This window comes from Chrysemys picta, chromosome 24, assembly GCF_011386835.1.
Source record: "Chrysemys picta bellii isolate R12L10 chromosome 24, ASM1138683v2, whole genome shotgun sequence".
NCBI classification, from domain to species: Eukaryota; Metazoa; Chordata; order Testudines; family Emydidae; genus Chrysemys; species Chrysemys picta.
In genome coordinates this window covers 16,380,661-16,402,190 of record NC_088814.1, presented here as the reverse complement: position 1 = coordinate 16,402,190, position 21,530 = coordinate 16,380,661, and the positions used below count along the sequence as shown (strand labels likewise).

Below are 21,530 nucleotides of genomic sequence, written 5' to 3'. Positions count from 1 at the left end.
CTGGGATGCAACCCAGATCTTCCATAAAGCACTGGAGCTCTTTTTCGTAATTCATATTGCCTATGTTACAAAGCCAGATTGCTCCAACAGAAACTGTCCCAGAAACGCCTGAAAAGAATTCAGTAGACAGATAAGTCTTTTAAGTAAAAAGATTACAAATTTCTATTGCTTAGACTGAGGAACATCTTCCATAAGCAAAAGTATGATATATCTCTGGCTGTTCCTCTTTGGTTAGACCATGCCAGTGTAGTGCCCTGATATATCCAGAGCCATTCTGCTTTGATTTAGTAGTAACAGAATGTCAAAATTATTTACCCTAAGGATAAACACACAGGCTGCCGAGTCAAACCACATGTTCTATCTGAACCTCTGGGCAAAGTGCTTTAATTTACCCATAAATATTATCTAGTTCTCAAAAAGACCTACTTTTGTAGGAGATCTTACATTTTGCAAGGATATACAGCATGTTTATAGGTTCAACAGAGCCACACATTATAACATATCAGGTCTCATTGGACTCTAGCTCAACATTTTATGTAGAAAAGTATAGAAAGAGCTGAATAGAGCTTTTCAAAAATCAAGTAACACTGCAATTCTGTTAAAGCTTTGTGCAGACTCATCACCTTTGTGAGATTACCTTGAAAAGGCTTGGTAAGGAGAGATGGTATTTTATGAACACTAAGCTGAGGTTTATCAGTGCACTAAAGCTAACTTTACCTTCTGTAGGAAGAGGACAATTCTAATAAGCATCTTGGCATGCAGTTCCTCCAAGGTGAAGAGTGTCCGTGGAGTCCGTATGAAAATCTTGGTCTTCCCATAGGCTACATCATGCTGAAACCCACAGCACTCAATCAATTTCTTCACAGCTTCTTTGTCTGAAGAGAGGTCATGGTTTGGCCAAGTAAATTCTGAGACCATCTTGTACCTGGATTAACACAAAAAAATTAAATCTATCATCAACTTCCCATCTGTGCTCCCAAGCCCACCCTTAAACACATTGTAGAGTTTATCTTTTAGATTAAGATTTCTGTTCACTGATGGCTGTAATAATTTAGATATTCTGTGGATGTGACGGGATTCCATGAGAAGTACAAAAAGGAATGAGAGCAGCAGAGTTGAAAGATGGATGATTTGTGGAATACCAGTAAGAACTACTACAGTCACCCCAATAAGAACAGATGCAACATGGCAGAGCCCACCCATAGATCCTTGCAGGATGAGCAAATCCGCTACTCAACTCAAGTTATGTCTTGACTTTCTATTTCAACAGTTTTTAAACATTTGCTAAGAACAAAACCTTTACTTCAACTTACTTCTTTGCAGAAGTCAACTGAAATTGAGCTATGTACTTAATGTTTATTCAGAAAAACTGGACCTTTTTAAAATCCTGCACTCATCTCCTGCCCCTCATTTCTGTACCACTCCCAGACTAGTTTCATTACGCTAGAAAGTGGCAGGCAGCTGTGTGGCACTCTGCGCTCCAAAGCAGTACCCTGGCACCCCTATATTTACCATGGTGATATAATTATGATATGTTTGGTACAAAGTATGCCTTGTGAGGTATCATTTTAAAAGGCTTGATCTGTCGAACATTAATATCCTCTTGGATTGCATGTGCTTTCATTGTATGGGAAGTTATGAAGTTTTGCTATGTGTGTGTGTTACTGAAATATGTTGTAAAGTTGGGAACACCCACAACCAGCCTTTCAAGTACAACAATGGAGTAGCTGATGATGGTCTATTAAAGGGAGTCCACACTCACAACAACTATCCTAGAAACTGTATACAATGGAGACCTTCTCAGAGATAGCACGTAGACAATATAGACTGCTTTCAACAAGTATGTTAGCAACAAGGTGGTGGTCAGGGAAAGTGTGGGACCCTTACCAAATGGGGGAGGCAACCTAGTAACAGATGATGTGGAAAAAGCTGAAGTACTCAATGCTTTTTTTGCCTTCGTCTTCACAGACAAGGTCAGCTCCCAGACTGCTGCACTGGGCAGCACAGTATGGGAAGGAGATGAGCAGCCTTCAATGGTGAAAGAACAGGTTAAGGACTATTTAGAAAAGCTGGACATGCACAAGTCCATGGGGCCGGATCTAATGCATCCAAGGGTGCTGAGGGAGTTGGCTGATATGATTGCAGAGCCATTGGCCATTATCTTTGAAAACTCGTGCTGACTGGGGAAGGTCCCGGATGTTTCGAAAAAGGCAAATATAGTGCCCCTCTTTAAAAAAGGGAAGAAGGAGAATCCAGGGAACTACAGACCTCAGCCTCACCTCAGTCCTTGGAAAAATCATGGAGCAGGTCCTCAAGGAAACCATTTTGAAGCACTTGGAGGAGAGGAAGGTGATCAGGAACAGTCAACATGGATTCACCAAGAGCAAGTCATGACTGACCAATCTGATTGCCTTCTATGATGAGATAACTGGCTCTGTGGATGAGGGGAAAGCAATGCACGTGATATACCTTGACTTTAGAAAGCTTTTGATATGGTCTCCCACAGTATTCTTGCCAGCAAGATAAAGAAGTATGGACTGGATGAATGGACTAAAAGGTGGATAGAAAGCTGGCGAGATCATCGGGCTCAACAGGTAGTGATCAACGGCTCCATGTCTAGTTGGCAGCCTGTATCAAGCAGAGTGCCACAGGGGTTAGTCTTGTGGTCGGTTTTGTTCAACATGTTTATTAATGGTCCGGATGGTGGGATGGATTGCACCTTCAGCAAGTTCGCAGATGACACTAAGCTGGGGAGAGAGGTAGATATGCTGGAGTGTAGGGATAGGGTCCAGAGGGACCTAGACAAATTGGAGAACTGGGCAAAAGAAATGTGAAGAGGTTCAACAAAGACAAGTGCAGAGTCTTGCACTTAGGACGGAAGAATCCCATGCACTGTTACAGACTAGGGACCGAATGGCTAAGCAGCAGTTCTGCAGAAAAGGACCCAGAGGATTACAGCGGACGAAAAGATGATTATGAGTCAACAGTGTGCTCTTGTTGCCAAGAAGGCTAACGGCATATTGGGTTGCACTAGTAGGAACATGTCAGCGGATCGAGGGAAGTGATTATTCCCCTCTATTCAGCACTGCTGAGACCACATCTGCAGTACTGTGTCCAGTTTTGGGGGATGTGGACAAATTGGAGAGAGTCCAGTGGAGAGCAAATAAAATTATTCGAAGGCTGGGACACATGACTAACGAGGAGAGGCTGAGGGAAGTGGGCTTGTTTAGTCTTCAGAAGAGAAGAGTGAGGGGGGATTTGACAGCAGCCTTCAACTACTTGAAGGGGAGGGGGGTTCCAAAGAGGATGAGCTAAGCTGTTCTCAGTGGTGGCAGATGACAGAACAAGAAGCAATGGTCTCAAGTTGCAGTGGGGGAGGTTTAGGTTGGATATGAGAAAAAACTATTTCACTAGGAGGGTGGTGAAGCACTGGAATGGGTTACCTAGGGAGGTGGTGGAATCTCCATCCTTAGAGGTTTTTAAGGCCTCGCTTGACAAAGCCCTGGGTGGGATGATTTAGTTGGTGTTGGGCCTGCTGTGAGCAGGGCGTTGGACTAGATGACCTTCTGAGGTCTCTTCCAACCCTAATCTTCTATGATTCTATGCTTGACTCATGTCATAGCAAAGGTTCTTTCCAGGAAGCTGAAAGAAACTACAAAAGAGGGGAAGTGACATCATCACTTGGCCTCTTCTCCCCCCACAACTCAACACCTGGAAACACATCTGGAGGACAAAGAGTGAATAGGGGAGGCGGTCCCAGGCTGGAAAGGAGAATCCCAGCCTGTGTATTCAGGAACTAGATCATCTACCAGGGTGAGACACTGCTTGATTCAGAGCTTGTCTAGTTTATAGAACTCAGACTGTGGTTTTACTTTTATTTCTTAGGTAACTAACTTTGATCTGTACACTTATTACTTACAATCACTTAAAATCTATCTTACTGTAGTTAATAAATCTATTTTATATTTTACCTAAAACAGTGCATATTTGTTGAAACGCTTTGGGCAATCTGCTCAGTGTAGAAAAGCTGGTGCATTTCCTCTTTCTTTTGCAGAAGTGGCAGACTGGGTAATAAAACGTACAGTGGTTAGGGCAAGATGGTGCTGCTCTAGGGTCCAAGGCTGGGGAGCTGAGGGAATTGGCTGGAGCTTCTCTATTGTTGGTTCATGAGCGGCTGGCAAAAGCATTCATGTAACTCAGTTGGGCGTGTCCCTGACTGTGGATGTCTGTGTAGGTGCAGTACCTGGAGAGGTTTGTGGCTTAGCAACAGCATCACAGTGTGGGAGAGCCCAGGTTAGTAAGCCAGAGGGCTCAGCGGTACCCCAGTTCCAGGTTGCACCCTGGGGAACCAGTCACAAGCTGATCATCAAGTAGGTGGGTGCAAGAACTATCCTCCTTTATCAGGCATTTCATTACTCACTTTTCCAAAATCCCCACACACAAAGAAAAGCAGAAAACAGTTCAGCATTAAACAACTATGAATCAAACAGGAAAATAATAAGATCCGACTCTGCTCTGCCATAAAGTATGCTATATTTGAGAATTGCTGATTGGATAAATAGGTTTTTGCAAGGTAGCAACAATGAATTTTCTGCATATGATTTACAGACTTAATCAATAATGCAATAGGCAATTTCACCATAACAACATTATCCATATTCATGTACTAAAGGAAACACATTCAGCAGTTTTAACTATTTGCCCATTTAAAACCCCATGAACTGAGAAGTCAGAATTCAATCCCAATTTTCTAGGCATGGATTTTTTTCAGTTGGCAAGCTAATTCAGAAATAAATGTTAGATGGACAACCACAAATCTGGTGTCACAACCTTAGAAAACCTTTTTAGAGGAAATAGGGTCTAATCTAAAGTTGCTGGGGTTCATTCTATAACAAAAAAGAGAGTACTACACTGACTAAAATAACAGTATCCAAAATATATACAATACTGTCACTGTTCTTTTAAAATTAATCTCTGAACAAACTTGACAGCAAAAAACCTGCTGTAGCACATGGTTCGAAGCAGGCCCCAGTATATCAGTGACAGAGGATAATGGAAGGCACAACAACATGATTGTTTGGTTAAGAGTATGCTAAAGTATAAAAAAGCTGACATTTCAAAAAAAAAAAATCCCTTACAGTCTCACGATGAAGAGTTTTTGCATTTATATTTGGAAGGGTTCAGAGCTCTCACTCCCAAATAAATCTACATGCAGTACATAAATATTTTACATACACACATACCAAAACACTTTTGTTTGGTTTCAGATCTCTGCTCTCTATTCCCAGTGGAAAAATGTTTCTGCTATAATTAATTCACTGGGATATGAAATGGAAAAATCTTTCACCTCAAGACATTTCACATTAGACGAAAGAGACAATCAGGGTGACAGAGCAAATCCGCCTTTTATTAAGCAGACCTGATGGGGTCAGACAAGAGGAATAAAATGTCAGATCTAAAACCAGTACAACAAGGTAGGAGGAAGATTTTATGAAAGAGAAATTAAAATCTCCAGAAGAGACAAGGCTGCATCAACAAAAGAGATCCAACATTTAGACATTACAGGTATCAATTTAACGCAGGGCAGTTTTACGCTCTCTCTCTCGCTCTCTCTCAATACAACAACTGGTAGTATTAACATTGTCAGAATACTGCTGCAGGCTTTCCATCTCTCCAGCAGCATGTGCAGTGCAAGCTCACTAATTCCTTCCCTGAGGCAAAGAGCATGACCCCGATCCCCTAGCAAGTCAAAATCCCAAAACCTTACTGCTAATTATAATGAAGCAGGACCCAGAATAAATCTGCTGCCTGACAGAATAGCTCTTCCCCTCCCCCATGCCTAAAGATCTCAACAGCCTTCAAGGTCATCCATACATTAAACATCCTCCTCTGCACTCCTTTGTTTTTTCTCTCCCCTTCATTTTTAACCTACAGAAGGAAACTGAAAGAAAGGTTGCTTTTTAAAACCTACAATCCTCAATGGAAGTCTCCTGAAATTCAGACATAATATTTGCTGATAAATTCTGGGTTTGAACATGAAGCAAGAGATTTTTATCACCACAATTCAGTTGGTGGGGTTTCCAGTGTTATTTTCATGCCACACTTAATGTTACTTTAGAAGAGGCATTAGAGCTGGGAATGACAATAATGAAAAGTGTTTGATTATATTCTCAAGAAACCAAGCTTCCCGGCCACCACCTTCCCCAAAAGATACCGAGCCATAAGATTTTTGGCAATTTAGCTGTTAAAACCAATAATGCAACACACAAGCATTTAATGACAATGTATTGATTTCAAGATACATTTTACCCCTAAGAATGCCAGTAAAGCCAAGTGAAAACAGATTGACTGTGGGCTGGATCTAAATATGCTTGATCTTACTTTACTGTAAAGTGATAAAGTGGGAGCTTTCCTGAATACAAGTTCTAAGTAAAGAGAGTAAGGAGGTCAGGATACGGTATGTTAATTATTGTTTCTCTCGCTTCCGCTAATAAAGTGAGATATCAAGTGTGTTGGAGTGTTTTAAGGCTAAGCAATGCAACAAGGGGTTAAAAGGTCGTACCAGTTGCTATACATGAATCTAATTTTCCAGACATTAGCTTCATTTTGCTGATTGGATAAATAGACATACAAGAGCTTATCACATATCCACTAAACAGTAGCTTCTTGTGCAATCATAAGAGCAGATTTTAATGGATTCCTGATAATGTGCACGTGTGTGAATGAGGGCAGAATCAAGCCCGAAACTTGTATGATGTTGAAAAGTTACAGTTCATGACAAAATTGAAGTACAGTAAATAGTATTTGTTGAACCATACCCTTTTATTACCCTTCAGTTACTGGAAAAAACTGGTCAAAGCCATATTAGTCATTATGAACAACAGAGCTCTTCCAATTCTTTCTTTCCTACACTTGCCTATGTACAGTTTTTCATTTTCCCCACACTCAGGGTCAGTTTCTCACTTGCTCAAATAAGTCAAAAACCAAAATCAATTCAATGATCCACCAGCAAGATGATGAAATTCTAGATATGCACAGTACTTGACATACGCTGTAAGAAACCTTAGGGCTTGTCTTCACTACCAGGGTAAGTAGACCTAAGTTACACTACTCCAGCTACGTTATTTACATAGCTGGAGTAGACATAGCCTACATCGACCTACCGCGGTATCTTCACTGCGCTGCATCGATGGGAGATGCTCTCCTGTCGACTTACCTTACTCTTCTCGGCGAGATGGAGTATCGGGGTCGACTGGAGAGCGCTCTGCAGTTGATTTAGCGGGTCTTCATTAGACCCGCTAAATCGACACCCGCTGCATCGATTGCAGCAGTGTCGATCTCCCCGGTAGTGAAGACAAGCCCTTAGCTTAAGCAACATTTCTAGCTACTAAAAATCATGTTTTCATGGGGTCAAGTCATATCATCGCATTCCTATCCTCCCACCTTCTATTTATAAATTCACTGAGTCCAAAGGTTTCCTTTCTGACCCATGTAATGTCACTCTATATTTGGAAAGTGTTTTTCCCCCCCAGGAAAGGAAACTTTCCATACTTCTCCAAAAATATAAGACAATATTTAGAAGAGAAAACACAAGACATTATTTAATTCTGTGTCTAGGGTTAATTTTGTGTGGGGAGGATATTCATTGTCCATTAACTCTAACCATACTAAGACAGTAACAGAACACTGGTTCAGTCTAACTGGAGTCATGGGGTTTTCATCCCTGCTGTTTATAAAAGGTGGAAAATGGTAGCCCATAAAGAATGCACTCCTCAAGTCTGTGCATCTAACCCTAACCCTTCTGTGACCAACAGTGTTTTATCCAAGCCACTAGTGTGTGCTCAAAAAAGAAACAGTATATGTACACCATTCATGACTAAAGATCACCAGACTAAAGGATTCTATGTTTATAGATCATAGTGAAGGCAGAACATTAGATTGTGCAGCTCAACTAATAGCCTAGAAAGCCGGCAAACATCTCAACAACAACAAAAACATGCACTAATTCCCTTCTCACCTGTGAAGAAACTTTTCATATGTTTGGCGGTAGGCAAATCCTGCCCGCCGTACCCTGACATTCTCCAGAAGTCCAAGGTATTCCACCTGATGCCTGCAGCGTTCTTCATCAAACAGCTGTGATGACTTCTTTTCATTGGGCTTAATGCATCGGACATAATATGGCTCCTACGGGGACAAATCAAACAATGACTTGCACAGAGCTAAGAACTTTGTGAAAGATACAATTTACTAAATAAAACACACGAATGCACAATTAAAGTAAGTATGCACTCTCCTAAACAGTTTGCCTTTGAATATGAACACGATATAACATATTAACTGAAATTTTCTCTTCAGTTACAGAAAGGAAACAAGACAAAGCTACCGTCATTGAGGAGCATTTGGAGTAATAAGGTGACCTGGGGGGACATGTTTGCAAGGAATAAGTATAGACAAATTAAGGGGTCCCAGTACAATAATGAGTCACTGGCACAAAGACATGTGTCCTTGAAAAGTATGGAGTCAGATTCCCTCAATTGGTCCAAATGGACCACCTGCACTCCAGAGGACTTTATCCCAAGGGGGAGAGAGTTACGTTTCACCACTCACATTCAAAGCTCCCCCCAGGGGAGCACAACAATAGTTGCCACCATGAGCCCCGTCAAATGAGGCAGCTTCACCACCCACTTTTCAGGGGGTCACCTTGCCCAGCCATAACTTTTCTCTAACAGGCCCTGAGTCTGGCTTACCCATAACCTCTTTGGACCACATCTCAAGCGCCCTTGGTCAATTCTAGCTCAAGCCCATATATGCCATTCAAGCAGCATATAGAGACAATATAGGTTCCACAAATGGCTAGGGAAGAATTCTTCTAGAAGAGAAGATACAAAGAGTCAACTTATGCTGCCCCACCCAGCGCCTGGTAGAGGGCATACTGGAAGGGGAACCTCTGTAGGGCTGAGTGCCATAGAAACTCTGAACTACACTGGGCTGTAACATAGCCCATAGGCTTCTTGAATGAGGTTGCAGCCAATTAAAGAAGCCTCTGGGGCTGCTCCATGTTACACTGGTAGCCGCATCGGTCTCCAGAATGCCAAGAATCGAAGCAGCATGAAGGTGGCTTTTGCCACGCCCCCTCCAAGCACATGAAAAGATGGGAGTTACCTTACCAAGTGGGGCATCAGTACTAATGAGGCCAATTCAATTAAGGTGGAAGTGGCCTATTCGCAACAGTTGACAAGAAGGGGTGAATATCATGTGCTGTAAAATATATATATATATATATATATATATATACTGCTTACTGTATTTTTCACTCCATGCATCTGATGAAGTGGGTTTTAGCCCACAAAAGCTTATGCCCAAATAAATTTGTTAGTCTCTAAGGCAGTGGTTCTCAAACTTTTGTACTGGTGACCCCTTTCACATAGCAAGCCTCTGAGTGTGACCCTCCCCCCCTTATAAATTAAAAACACTTTAAAATATATTTAACACCATTATAAATGCTGGAGGCAAAGCGAGGTTTGGGGTGGAGGCTAACAGCTTGCAACCCCCCCTCCCCCGTAATAACCTCGCGACCCCCTGAGGGTCCCGACCCCCAATTTGAGAACCCCTGCCACAGGGACGCCTCGTTGTTTTTGCTGATACAGACTAACACGGCTACCACTCTGAAAACTGTGGAAAAAATCTTTGCCTGAAAACAAATGGATGGCAAATGCCCAGTCTTCGTAATATTTAGCTCACATGTCATCAACAAAGTATTCAGTTACTTATTATCTGGATTAAAAAATTTTTAATTACAAATCAGTGTAATCTTTATTCATGTTTACAGCAGGTTTGGGAGACCTCAGCCTAGATAAATGTCTGAAAAAAGCTATTTTATGTTTGTTCTGTAATTTATGACAATAGGAAAGTTTAATCCATGCTTACCTGAAAGTTACCTTTCCTTAAGAAATAAGGTCCACAGATTCATTACAATGGGTACTTCAGCCTGCATGAAACCTGGGGGCAGAACCAGCCCCGTGTGCCCTGACTCTTTCTGGAACCGGACTCTCCCATGCCTTGTACACTTCCATAATACATTGTCTACTCCACCTAGCATCGGAGGACTTGGAATCTCTGAGTCCTTGATATTTCAGGTAGAAGGATACAAAAAGGCACCGGATCTCCTCATGGACTCTATGTTGGAGGTAAATTTTCAGAGCCCTTCTAACATCTAAGGTGTGCCACTTCTCCTCAGTGGGATGCTCTGGCCTTGGACACAATGAAGGGAGAATCACTTCTTGGAGGCATGGAAGGAAGAGTTCACCTTTGGGTGAAACGATTCCGGAGTTCTGAGCACTACCTTGTCTCCATGAAATATGCAGTAGGGCTCCTGCATAGAAAGCTCTGCCAACTCCAACACTCATCTGGAGGACGGGATGGCTACCAGGGAACAAGTCTTGATGGACAAATACTGACATCAGTAGTTCACGGGGTTTTTTTGGTCTGGGCTCACATCACAGGTGTCTCATTTGGGAAACAGAGGCCTGCCTGCCTGCTTGGCTAATCGGACCCAAGGGCTACCTTGGGTTTCTGTGTCAGAGAATCCAGAGATTCTGCAAACACCATGCTACTATAGACAGACACCTGATGAGCAATGGTGCTGCCCAGAAGCTGCGACTGGACAAAAGGGGATGGATCACCTGGTAAATTGCCCTGCTCTGATCATTCCCTCTGAAGCACCTGGCACTGGCCACAGTTGGAAGACAAGATCCTGGGCTAGATGGACCATAGTCTGACCCACCATGGCCATTCTTATGCCCACTGCATGATTTCCATCGCTTCAGCGTATAGCACTGGGCTTCTTGTTCACTACTGGTTGTTCACTTATGCGACTACAGTCATGTTGTCTGACTGATTGAGGATGTGATTCCCCTCTAGGCTGGGCTGGAACCTTTGCAGCATCAGCTTGGCTGCTCTTAGTTATAGGAAGGTTACACTGTGGGCTCTTTCCTCTGAGTTCCAGACGTCTTGAGCTGCATGAAATCCCAAATGTGCTCCCCATCCCTTGAAGCTGGCATTGATTGTGAAGATAAGGAGGTCTAGAAGGCATATGGGTATCCTTTTATGGACATGGCCTTGGGCTGACCACCATTTAAAAGAGTTGATTACCTGTTCCAGAACCTTCACTTGATATGTTCCCAGGAATGGACCTTAAAGATGAAGCCGTGAAGGTGCCTGTTGTCTGACTGCATCCATGGAGTGATCCCATTGCACAGTACTAGGAGGCCAAGTACTTGCAGGCTCAATGCTATAGTGGGCTTCTTGCAGTTCCGGAACAATGCAAGGAGGTCCTGAATCTTTTGGAACCTCTCTAGAATTGGATGTATCCTTGCTATCAAGGTGTCCATGGAAATGGGTAAGGAGACTGTCTGCCCAGAAGAGCCTGCCTCTCCAATCCTGCCTGCATCCCTTCCTGCACAAGAGAGGGTGGCTGAAGTGACCGGGCTACATCTTCCCCCAGAGACAGCTAAGCTCTCCAGCAGGACACAGACCCCTCCTTTTACCTCTGGCTTTTCTCACCTAGCTTTCCCTGAAGACTGCTGGGATATCAACCACAGCAAACACCTCTAAAGGGGGAGCAGTGATGAAGGGACAACTTCCTTCGAAAGTTCAAACACAGCCACAGGACCCAGATGGGAATGGGAATTGGAATTGTTAGCCTGAAAACTGGAAATAAAGTTTGGAATTTCCCTCAAGGCAGCTCTGCAACAGGGAAGCTTGGCCAAGCCACCAGCAGGCAGAAAAAACTGGAAGGATTTTCAGGAGGCAGGCATTCTCCTGCTGCCAGTCACTGCCAGGGCTGGGTTGGCTCCCAAGCTGCATAAGGCTGAAGTACTCATTGTGATGGATCTGGGGACCTGAGCACAATGAAGAATGAGTTGGTTTAAATCCAGTTCCAACATCATAGATTTCCACAGCACAAAGGTCAAAACTGGCAGTAACTAACATCCTTGTTATGAGAGGCATCAAGGATGGAATGGGCCATGGAGACCAATAGTGGCTCTTCCAGGTTCAAGTTGAAGCACATTGGCAGGGTACTGCTGGGACAGGTACTGCCCTGTTTTACCAAGTCTGTGAACAAAGGACACTGGTCTCCAGTGCTGTCAAGTATACCCTTCACAGCATTTTGAGATCCTACACACCATTGGAGTTTATCTCGCTTAAACTTACATTTATTTAAATGTTCTATAGTGGAGAAATCCAAAAAGGTCAACATGAGAGAGAGACACTCCTAAACCTGTCTTGGGATCTCTCTTTATAGCATCAGGATAATGCCTTCATTTTGGATTTTTTGGATTTCATTTTGTTTCAAAGTTTAATGCTTTTTCAAAGTAGTTTTTGTACTTCATAATGGTCTGTAATTAACATCCCGGTACCATAGATACTAGGGTAAACTGCAGTGGATACTTCAACATTAACATTACTGCCAACTTGATTTTTATATGGGTACATATCTGGTTCCCATTGCTGTGGTATCTGAGCCCCTCACACTGTCTTTAGTGCATTTATCCTCTGTGAAGTGGGGAGGAACTATTCTCTCTGTTTTACAGATGGGAAACTGAGGCACAAAGACACTAAGTGACTTGCCCAGTTTACACAGGTAGTCTGCATCAGAGCAGGGAATTGAAACAATCTCAAGTCCTAGCACTCTAACCAGTGGATCAGCCTTTCTCTGTATGAAAGTTTCAAAACTAGAGGTGAAGAAATGAAGGAAGTGTCTCTTCTACGGTTTGCAGCTAATTACCCGAGACATGCTTAGACACTCCAAAAAAGGTGCATAAGGGAAACATTTGTGCTAGATTAGTCACAGTGATGGAATTATAAACATACTAGAGAGGAAACCTGTCAAAGTGAATTCAAGGGAAAGCAAAGAGTGGAGAGGAGGGGAAAAAAAATCATATGGAGAGGCTGGAATAAAGGAGGGGTCTCAAAAGAGCAGTCAGCCCCAGAATAGCTCATCATTCATCGTAATGTCAGCCAGAGCAGTACAAGCCCTAGTGTTTTTAAAAGGAAAGGAAGAACCCAAGTGATCAGTCAAACAAGACCAAATACTCAAGAGGAAAGCATGGGAAGATAACATTTGTCAAGCACACACCTTTACGTGGCAGCTACATAAATCAGCCTATAGACATTTTAAAAAGATGCATTTGAAGACACCTCTCCATATCTTTCATTTCCCTTTTTCCAGTGCAATAAAAGTATGTTTAACAATCCTACGCTTCTGTCCCTGGATTCTCTTAGTACAAGTTTGGAAGGGGACAGTAGATTAAGTATTTAATCTGCCATAATAAGAAGAGCCATCTCTAGATTCAGTGCTTCAAAAATATGTTTAATTGAATCTTAACAAAATAGGCAAACATGCAGAACCGAACATCTTTTTGAATTAGGAGCCTTAGCTATCCAACCAGTAGACTTTTCACAAAGGTTGGTGTGAGGTTTTACAGGTACGTTTTACAATTGGGAAAAATGAAATTGATTGTGTATTTTATGTATCATGGTAGATTTGATAGAATTTTCTGTTAAAATTAATTCAGTGTTTACAGATAGCTCTTCCATAGTACATGATAAACACTTCTAAAATACTTATTCCTATAGCAACTGCCATCTGCTACTCAAAAAGCACTTTATAAACAATGAATTAAACCTCATTGCCACTGAGCAGTCTGCCACCCCCATTTTACAAACAGGTAAACTAAGCCACAGAGAAATTGATTGACTTGCAAAGCCACTAATAGAACTCAAACTGTCTATTCTTCCCACACTTACTCTTCTGTTGTCTGAACACCTGACTTCAAGCCCTGTGTTTAAGCCATAAGTCCTTCCCTTTCCTTCCAAAAATTTCAGAATTCCAGTTTTCATTAAGAAAAGAAAAACAGGATTCAACTAGAATATCTGTGGAACAATTAAACTCATCTTTGAAAAAGTGTGTCCATTTAAGCATATTAGAAAGTTCTAATATCTATTACAGCATGGGTTCTCAAACAGGGGGTCGGAACCCCTCAGGGGGTTGCGAGGTTATCACGGGGGGTGGGTGGGGGAGTCGCGAGCTGTCAGCCTCCACCCCAAATCAATTTTGCCTCCTGCATTTATAATGGTGTTAAATATATTTTAAAGTGTTTTTAATTTTTAAGGGGGGGTCACACTCAGACTTGCTATGTGAAAGGGGTCACCAGTACAAAAGTTTGAGAACCACTGTATTAGAGTTTTGCTTGAATTGATACAGGTTTTGTCTCTAAAACGACCATATTAAAAAAAAATCATACAAGGTTAGTAATTACTAACAAGCGTAATTTATTTGAACACACTTTTGCCCATTCAGTTATGTTCTCTTATTTTTTTCTTGGCAGTAGCTAATTTCTTATATGACACCAGTATCACTGCTGCAAGAAAACTGTCCATTATTTGTCACAATTAGCAATTACTCTTTGGGTGAAGAGTTAAATACTTTCTAAAAGTTTCCCTTTTTTTTGTTTGTTGTTGTTGTTTTTCTTCTTCCTTCCTTTTTTGTCCTCTAATCACGATCAGTCTGGTTTGAGTGAAGAGTGCCACTTAGGCAGCAAGCCATGTGATGGAATGCAACAAGGTGCTTTTCTTATGAAGCCCAGGACTGTTTCAACCACAGCAGTGCCTGCAGACCTTTCAAACCATAGCACTGAAGGAAGCATCTTTAAGTCAGAAAAGTGGCAATTTATGAACTGAAGCCAAGGTTTAAAGATTTAAGTTCTTCTAGAGAGTCAGTGGCTCACGGAATCAAGACTTTCCCCAAATCAGAACTGGTCCTGCCAGCCTCTAGTGGCAGTTCCACTTACTTCTACAGGTGTCCTGGCTGGAGCTGAATCCTATGCACCACCAGTATACGAACCACACAGTTCAAGTACCTCTAAGGTTAGAGAGCTCTAGCCAGTGTATTACTGCACAGAATACATTCTGTATTCAGATCAAAGTAATGGTCTCATATGACCATATCTTGTGGGCCAACAATAACGCGACTATTCTCAGTGGTTTGCGCATTGGCCTGCTAAACCCAGGGTTGAGAGTTCAATCCTTGAGAGGGCCATTTAGGGCTCTGGGGCAAAAATCTGGCTAGGGATTGGTCCTGCTTTGAGCAGGAGGTTGGACTAGATGACCCCCTGAGGTCCCTTCCAACCCTGGTATTCTATGATTCTATGAAACAGCAGCAGCAGAATATTTGGAAAGATTTATGTTACCAACCGATGTGTTACTGTGCTCAATGATCATCTTGTTTGAAAGCTCAAATCAAGAGACATGTCCCTTTCTGCACTTGCGGAGCCACCGTTTCATAGAATCATAGAAATGTAGGGCTCAAAAGGGCCTCATATCAGTGACCAAGACATGGGCAGTCATGCCTCAGAGCCAGAATCAGAGACCAGCTGCCAGAACAAGGGTCACAGAGCCAGAGTCAGAAGTAAGGAATCCAAGCAGAGGGTTGGGACTGGGTTACCTGGAGTGAGGGGCTAGGGCAGGAAACCTGCAGAAGCCATCAGGAATGCTTTCAGCAGTTGCTGAACTGCTTCTACTGCTAGGCTGAAGAGCCAGTCTGCTGACTTTTCCAACCAATCAGGCGGGGAAGCCAATCAGGCAGCCTATTACAGGCCAGCTGCACTCATTAGGATGCCAAGAGACTGGTTCTGATGCAGGACCTGATTTTTAACACCCCGAGAAGTCATCAAGTCCAGCCTCCTGCGCTGAGGCAGGACCAAGTAAACAAAACGGTTACCTACCTTTCATAACTGTTGTTCTTCAAGATGTGTTGCTCATGTCCATTCCATTGTACGTATGTGCATGTCCACATGCGCGACTGGAGACTTTTGCCTTAGTGTCAAGTATCAGGGGGTAGCCGTGTTAGTCTGTATCTACAAAAACAACAAGGAGTCTGGTGGCACCTTAAAGACTAACAGATTTATTTGGGCATAAGCTTTCGTGAGTAAAAACCTCACTTCTTCGGATGCATAGAGTGAAAGTTACAGATGCAGGCATTATATACTGTGTGGACGCAGCTGGACTTTGTCCTTATAGAAGATCGTATAAGGCAGCTCTAACGTGAGTACCCTGATCTCGGACACCCTACGTGCTGCAGTTATAGCAACCAAAAAGGAGACCTTCCAGGAGAGGAGCAGAAGGGAGCAGGAAGCCAGGGGCTCAAAGGGGTGCCCCATGAGCCTGGACAACACAAGCTTCAGGTCCCAAGTAGGGACCGGGTCCCAGACATGCGGGTAAAGGTGTTCCAGACCTTTCAGGAACTTCATGAGATGGGCGAAGACCGACTTACCGTGAAACAGAGGATGGAAAGTCGAAATGGCCGCCAGGTTCACCCTGACGAAGGACAGTGACAGGCCCTGAAGCTTAAGTGCAGCAAATAGGCCAGGATGTCCTGCAGGGGGGCCTCTTCCACCCAGATGCGGCGATCCAAGGCCCAACACGTGAACAGCTTCCACTTAGCCACGTAGGTAGCCCTTGTGGAGGGTTTCCTGCTGCCCAGTAGGACCTGCTGGACACGAGCAGAACACTGCCATTCTTCCCCGCTCAGCCACACAGGAACCAAGCTGTCAAGTGCAGCACCAGGTTCGGATGCAGCAGATTCCCGTGGTTCTGGGACAGCAGATCCAGCTGAAGAGGCAGCTACAACGGAGTGGCTGCCGAAAGACTCAGGAGCCTGGCGAACGAGGACTGCCGAGGTCATGCCAGGGCCATGAGGATGACTGTCGCTCTGTCTTGCTTCACCTTGAGCAGGACTCTGGATTAACGGAACGGGTGGGAAGGCATACATCAGCACTCCCGACCACAGAATCTGGAAGGCGTCCGACAGGGAGCCCTTGTCCCTGTCCAGCAGAGAGCAGAACACGTGGCACTTCTTGTTATGTCTGGACACAAACAGGTCCACCCGGGGAGTCCCCCACCTGCGGAAAACTAGGCTGACCACCTCCGGATGGAGCGACCATTTGTGGCAAGACAATAAAGTTCTGCTGAGGCAATTCACCAGGACATTCTTAGCTCCGGGCAGGTGGGCAGCCACCAAATAAATGGTGTGCTGCCCACAAAAGTCCCAGAGGCGGAGCGCTTCCTGACAGAGGGCCAAAAACCTGACACCACCCTGCCTGTTGACAGTACATTGCAGTAGTATTGTCTGTCAGGACCTGCACCACTTTGCCTTCCAAGTAAGAAAGCCTGGCACACCAGGCAAAACGCCCTGAGCTCTCAGACATTGATTTGAAGGGCTTGGTCATGTTGCAGCCAACGACCCTAGGTGTTGAGCTCGCCCAGATGGGCCCCCCAGCCCAGGTCTGACACGTCCAAGACCAAGGTGAGCGAGCGCGACTGGGTCTTGAAGGAGACTCCCTGCAGCACCGACTGGGGATCCCGCCACCAGTCCAGAGAGGAGAGGACATGGTTCAGCACCGTGACCATTCGGTCCAGTGGGTTCCATGCTTGAAATGTAGACTGAGGCCAGCCACACTTGCAGGGGCCTTAGATGAAGCCAGGCGTGACTTACCACATAGGTGCACATGGCCATGTGGCCCATCTGACACAGGCACATGTGGGCCGTGGTGAGCGGTTGGCTCTTTATATGGCTGGTCAAGTATGACATAGCTTGAAAGCGCGCTTCCGGTAGGAAAGCCCTGGGCCCCGTGGAATCGAGAACTCTATGCGTTGAACGGGTGTTAACGTGGACTTTTCTGTTTATTAAGACACCCAGATCACTGGAGGTGGAGCACACCAGATCGAGGCTTCCCTGGACATGCTCTGGAGACCTGACCTTGATAAGCCAATCATTGAGCTGGGGAAGATCTGAACTCTTCGATGCCTCAGGTAAGCCACCACCGGTGCCATGCATTTCATGAACACGCTGGGGGCAGAGGACAACTGCTGTAGCGCCGTAAACTGGAAGTGGCGCCCCGCCACTATGAAACATCTGTGTCCTGGGAATATGGAGATATGAAAGTAAGGGGTCCTTCAAATTTAGAATGGCGTACCAGTCCCCCGGATCCAGGGAAGGGATGATGGAGGCCAGGGATACCATGCGGAACTTCAACTTTTGAGCGACTTATTGAGGCCCCGCAAGTCCAGAATGGGTCTGAGTCCCCCCTTTTGCCTTCGGGAGTAGGAAGTAGTGGGAGTTGAATCCTCTTCCATGCATATCCCAAGGAACCTCCTCCATGGCCTCCATGCGTAGGAGGTTCTCGACCTCCTGAATGAGGAGTTGCTCATGAATAGGGTCCCTGGAGGGACAGGGAATTGGGGGCAGGGGAGATGGGAAGGAGGGCCAGCCAAAAATTGCAGGGTGTAGCCCCGAGCCACTATGTCCAGGACCCAATGGTCCGACGTAACCTGCAACCAAGCCAAGCAGTAGGGGAAAAGGCGGTCGAGAAAAGGGCAGGAAGGATCCGGGCAGTTGGCTGGTGCGTCACTCCTGAGCGCACCCTCAAAATAAGCACTTCTGTTGCTTAGTTAGGCCAGGCTGCGCAAGAGATTGGGACGACGAAGGGTGGCTGCAGTTAAACACAGTGTGCCTTTTACTCGCAGGCCCCCGCCGAGGCTGCCACTGTTTAGGTGGCTGAGGAGGCCGGCACGGCTGCTTGGACATCTGAAGAGTGCACCCCAAGGGAGTGCACCCCTCGTACTCTTCAGGACATGCAGATGCACATCTGTTTGGTCAGAAAACAGACAGACACTGTCAAACGGGAGGTCCTGAATAGAGGCCTGCATCTCCTGGTACAGGCCGGCAGTCTGGAGCCAGGAACTGCGCCACATGACCACTGCTGAGGCGACCACTCGAGCAGCTGAATCTGCCGCATCCCAGGCCATCTGGAGAGAGCACCGGGCCGCTGTGGTTTCCTCTTCCACCAGGGTTGCGAACTCCTGGGCCACCTCCTGGGACATGGAGTCCTTGAACTTGAGGAGAGAGTCCCACAAGTTAAAATTGTAGCTGCCCAAGAGGGCCAGGTGGTTCACCACCCAAAACTGGAGGCTGGCAGTAGAATAATTTTTTTGACCAAACAAATCCAGTTTTATCCTATTTATTCTTAGGGGCGCTTGCTTGGTCCTTGCTTGTCCCTTTCGTTGGCTACCGAAATGACCAACGACCCCAGGGGCGGATGAGTGCACAAGTACTCAAACCCTTTTGTGGAAATGAAGTACTTCTTTTCTGCCCTTTTAGAGGTGGGCGGGATGGAGGACGGGGTCTGCCAGATGGTTTGGGCAATGTTCAGAACCCCCTCCATCAAGGCTGCGAGTTTGTCATGGAGATCAGAAGTCACGGATTCCATGACTTTCCGAGACCTCCGTGACTTCTGGAGCAGCCGGTGCACCTGGCCCAGTGGCAGCTAGGCAGCCCTGTCCCAGTCACACCAGCTGCTGGGGGGGTGGGGGGAAAGAGAGGCACAAAGCCAGGTAGGGAGCCTGCTGGCTCCACCAAGTCCTCCCGGTCCCAGCACCAGTGGGGGTCCCGAACCGTGAGCCGCTGCACCTCTCTGCCCCCAGGCCGCCCTCCACCAGGACCCACGGCACACCCTTGCAGCCGCCCACCCAAGTTTTAGTCAAGGGTATATAGTAAAAGTCATGGACAGGTCATGGGCCGTGAATTTTTGTTTACAGCCTGTGACCTGTCCATGACTTTTACTAAAAATACCAGTGACTAAAATGTAGCCTTACCCCTCATGTACCAAGAGCGCAATCCGGGCTGGGGAGGACACAGAGAGCACATTAAATAATGTGTCCATCTGTTCCTCCATCTCCTCCCCCTGGAGGCCCAAGTTGGATGCCACCCTGCAGAGCAGCGCCTGATGCTTGTGGAAATCGTCTTGTGGGCTAGCTATGGAAGGCTCTGCCACTTCCTCATCCGGAGAGGAGGAGGATGACTGGACAACAGGGGGAGGTCCGGCAGCATCCCCACCCGTCTGGGAGGGAGGCCTTGGGGTGGGTACCGGCTCCTCACCCGCAGCGGCCATCAGGACGTCTTGCACCGAGCCTGGTGCCATGGATAGTGGGGGCACCGCCTTCGGACTGTCTGACTCTGCGACCGAGGGCTGGAGGGAGTGGGGCACCAGCATGACGGGAACACCCCATGCATTCCAATAAGGCCATTGGGTTGGCCACTGGCTCTGCTGCCAGGTTGGCACTGATGCCACGGATGCACCCTCCAAAGCCCAATCATGTTGCCTGGGCGAGGGGCTGAATTGTGCCTCCGAGCCTGAGAAGTTGTCACACTCCAGCGACTAGGGCAAGGCTGTGGAGACTTGAATGACGGCTCACCGTCACTGCTGGAGACCAGTGCCAGGAATGGTCCAGTGCCAGGGGTAGGGGGGAGCGGTGCCACGTGGGGGAACATCCTTGAGGTCTTGGCAACGGCGACCAAAGGCATGACAAAGACTGGTGCCAGGAAGATCAACGACGCCTGGGCGAGCTTCGGCGGCACGATGGGGATCAGAAGCGCGGTGCTGATGACTTGTAGCAGCGAGCCAGAGACCTGGGTTGATGCGGAGACCAAGAATATAGTGACCTAGGGCTCTGTCTTGGCTCCGGAGGCACTCACCTGTTTTGTGCGAGGCCTTGCCGGTTGGCTTGCCCTCGCAGGGAGCCTTAGCCAGCGGTGTCAGCTGCGGCAGAGGTGCTCTCAGATCTCCAGGCGCTGGGGCCTTGGAGGGGACCGACTGTGCCACTGGCCTAGGCCCTTTACCGCTCCCCGGAGTCAGTGCAGGCCCCTTTGGGGTGGGGAGAGGGGGGACAACTCCACAAGGCCGAGCCCTTTAGCAGGTCTGGAGTGGCATACGGCCCGAGCAGGGTCCTTTACCCAGAGCCCCTTGGTCGGGCTTGTTCAGTACCGCTTTCTTAGTCTTTTTCTTTGGCACCAGCGACAGGGATCAGTGCCAGGAGGATCCCGGGGCTGGATGTGCGCTACGCACCGAAGTTGAAGCGCTGGGTGCTGGTTCGTGCTGCACCGCTGTAGTAGGAAGAGAACCTGAGACATAAGCCCTTGTATCAGAGGCCTGGCATGAGGCAGGACCTGGTCACAGAATCTGGCAAGAACAAGGCTGATATTGCAAACATACACATTCCTAAGACGTGCTAGTCACAGAATACGGACGCACACACATCCCGATATCAAGGATGGTACAAAAACATTCCCCAAGGATAAGTAACTAAGAGGCAGCACTGACATTTTTGTATCAGGGAATAAAGATGCATCTCACAGGGAGTATCTTTGTCCAGCCGAGAAGGGAAATGGCAAGTCCTGCCATTCACTGAGCTGTGTCCATTGTCACGGGCATACATGTCTTAGTATCCTCGTAGAGCCTGCCAGGTGCTTTGTCGACAATAAACCTGGCCTGGCGCCTTCGTACCTTAACGGATCTAGTGGTCATTGTGTGGTTCGCTCGAGGTCTGCTGTGCTGTCTGTGCAGAGCTGGGGCAGCACACAGGGAAGAACACACATACACAGCCAAACATCTAACCAGAGCCAGCTCCGAAGC

General features: G+C 46.2%; 1 protein-coding gene across 8 annotated transcripts in view; it reads right to left on the bottom strand.

Annotated features, from left to right (window-relative positions):
* Positions 1-21,530, bottom strand: part of MYO1D (myosin ID) — a 360,936-nt gene that overhangs the window by 195,416 nt on the left and 143,990 nt on the right. For all 8 annotated transcript variants that reach the window (XM_005282854.5, XM_065577933.1, XM_065577932.1 and 5 more), the window contains exons 15-16: positions 8,018-8,184; positions 718-925 (exon numbers count right to left, since the gene is read on the bottom strand). In XM_005282854.5, the coding sequence (XP_005282911.2) occupies positions 718-925; positions 8,018-8,184 (375 nt within the window). The remainder of the gene's footprint in view (positions 1-717; positions 926-8,017; positions 8,185-21,530) is intronic.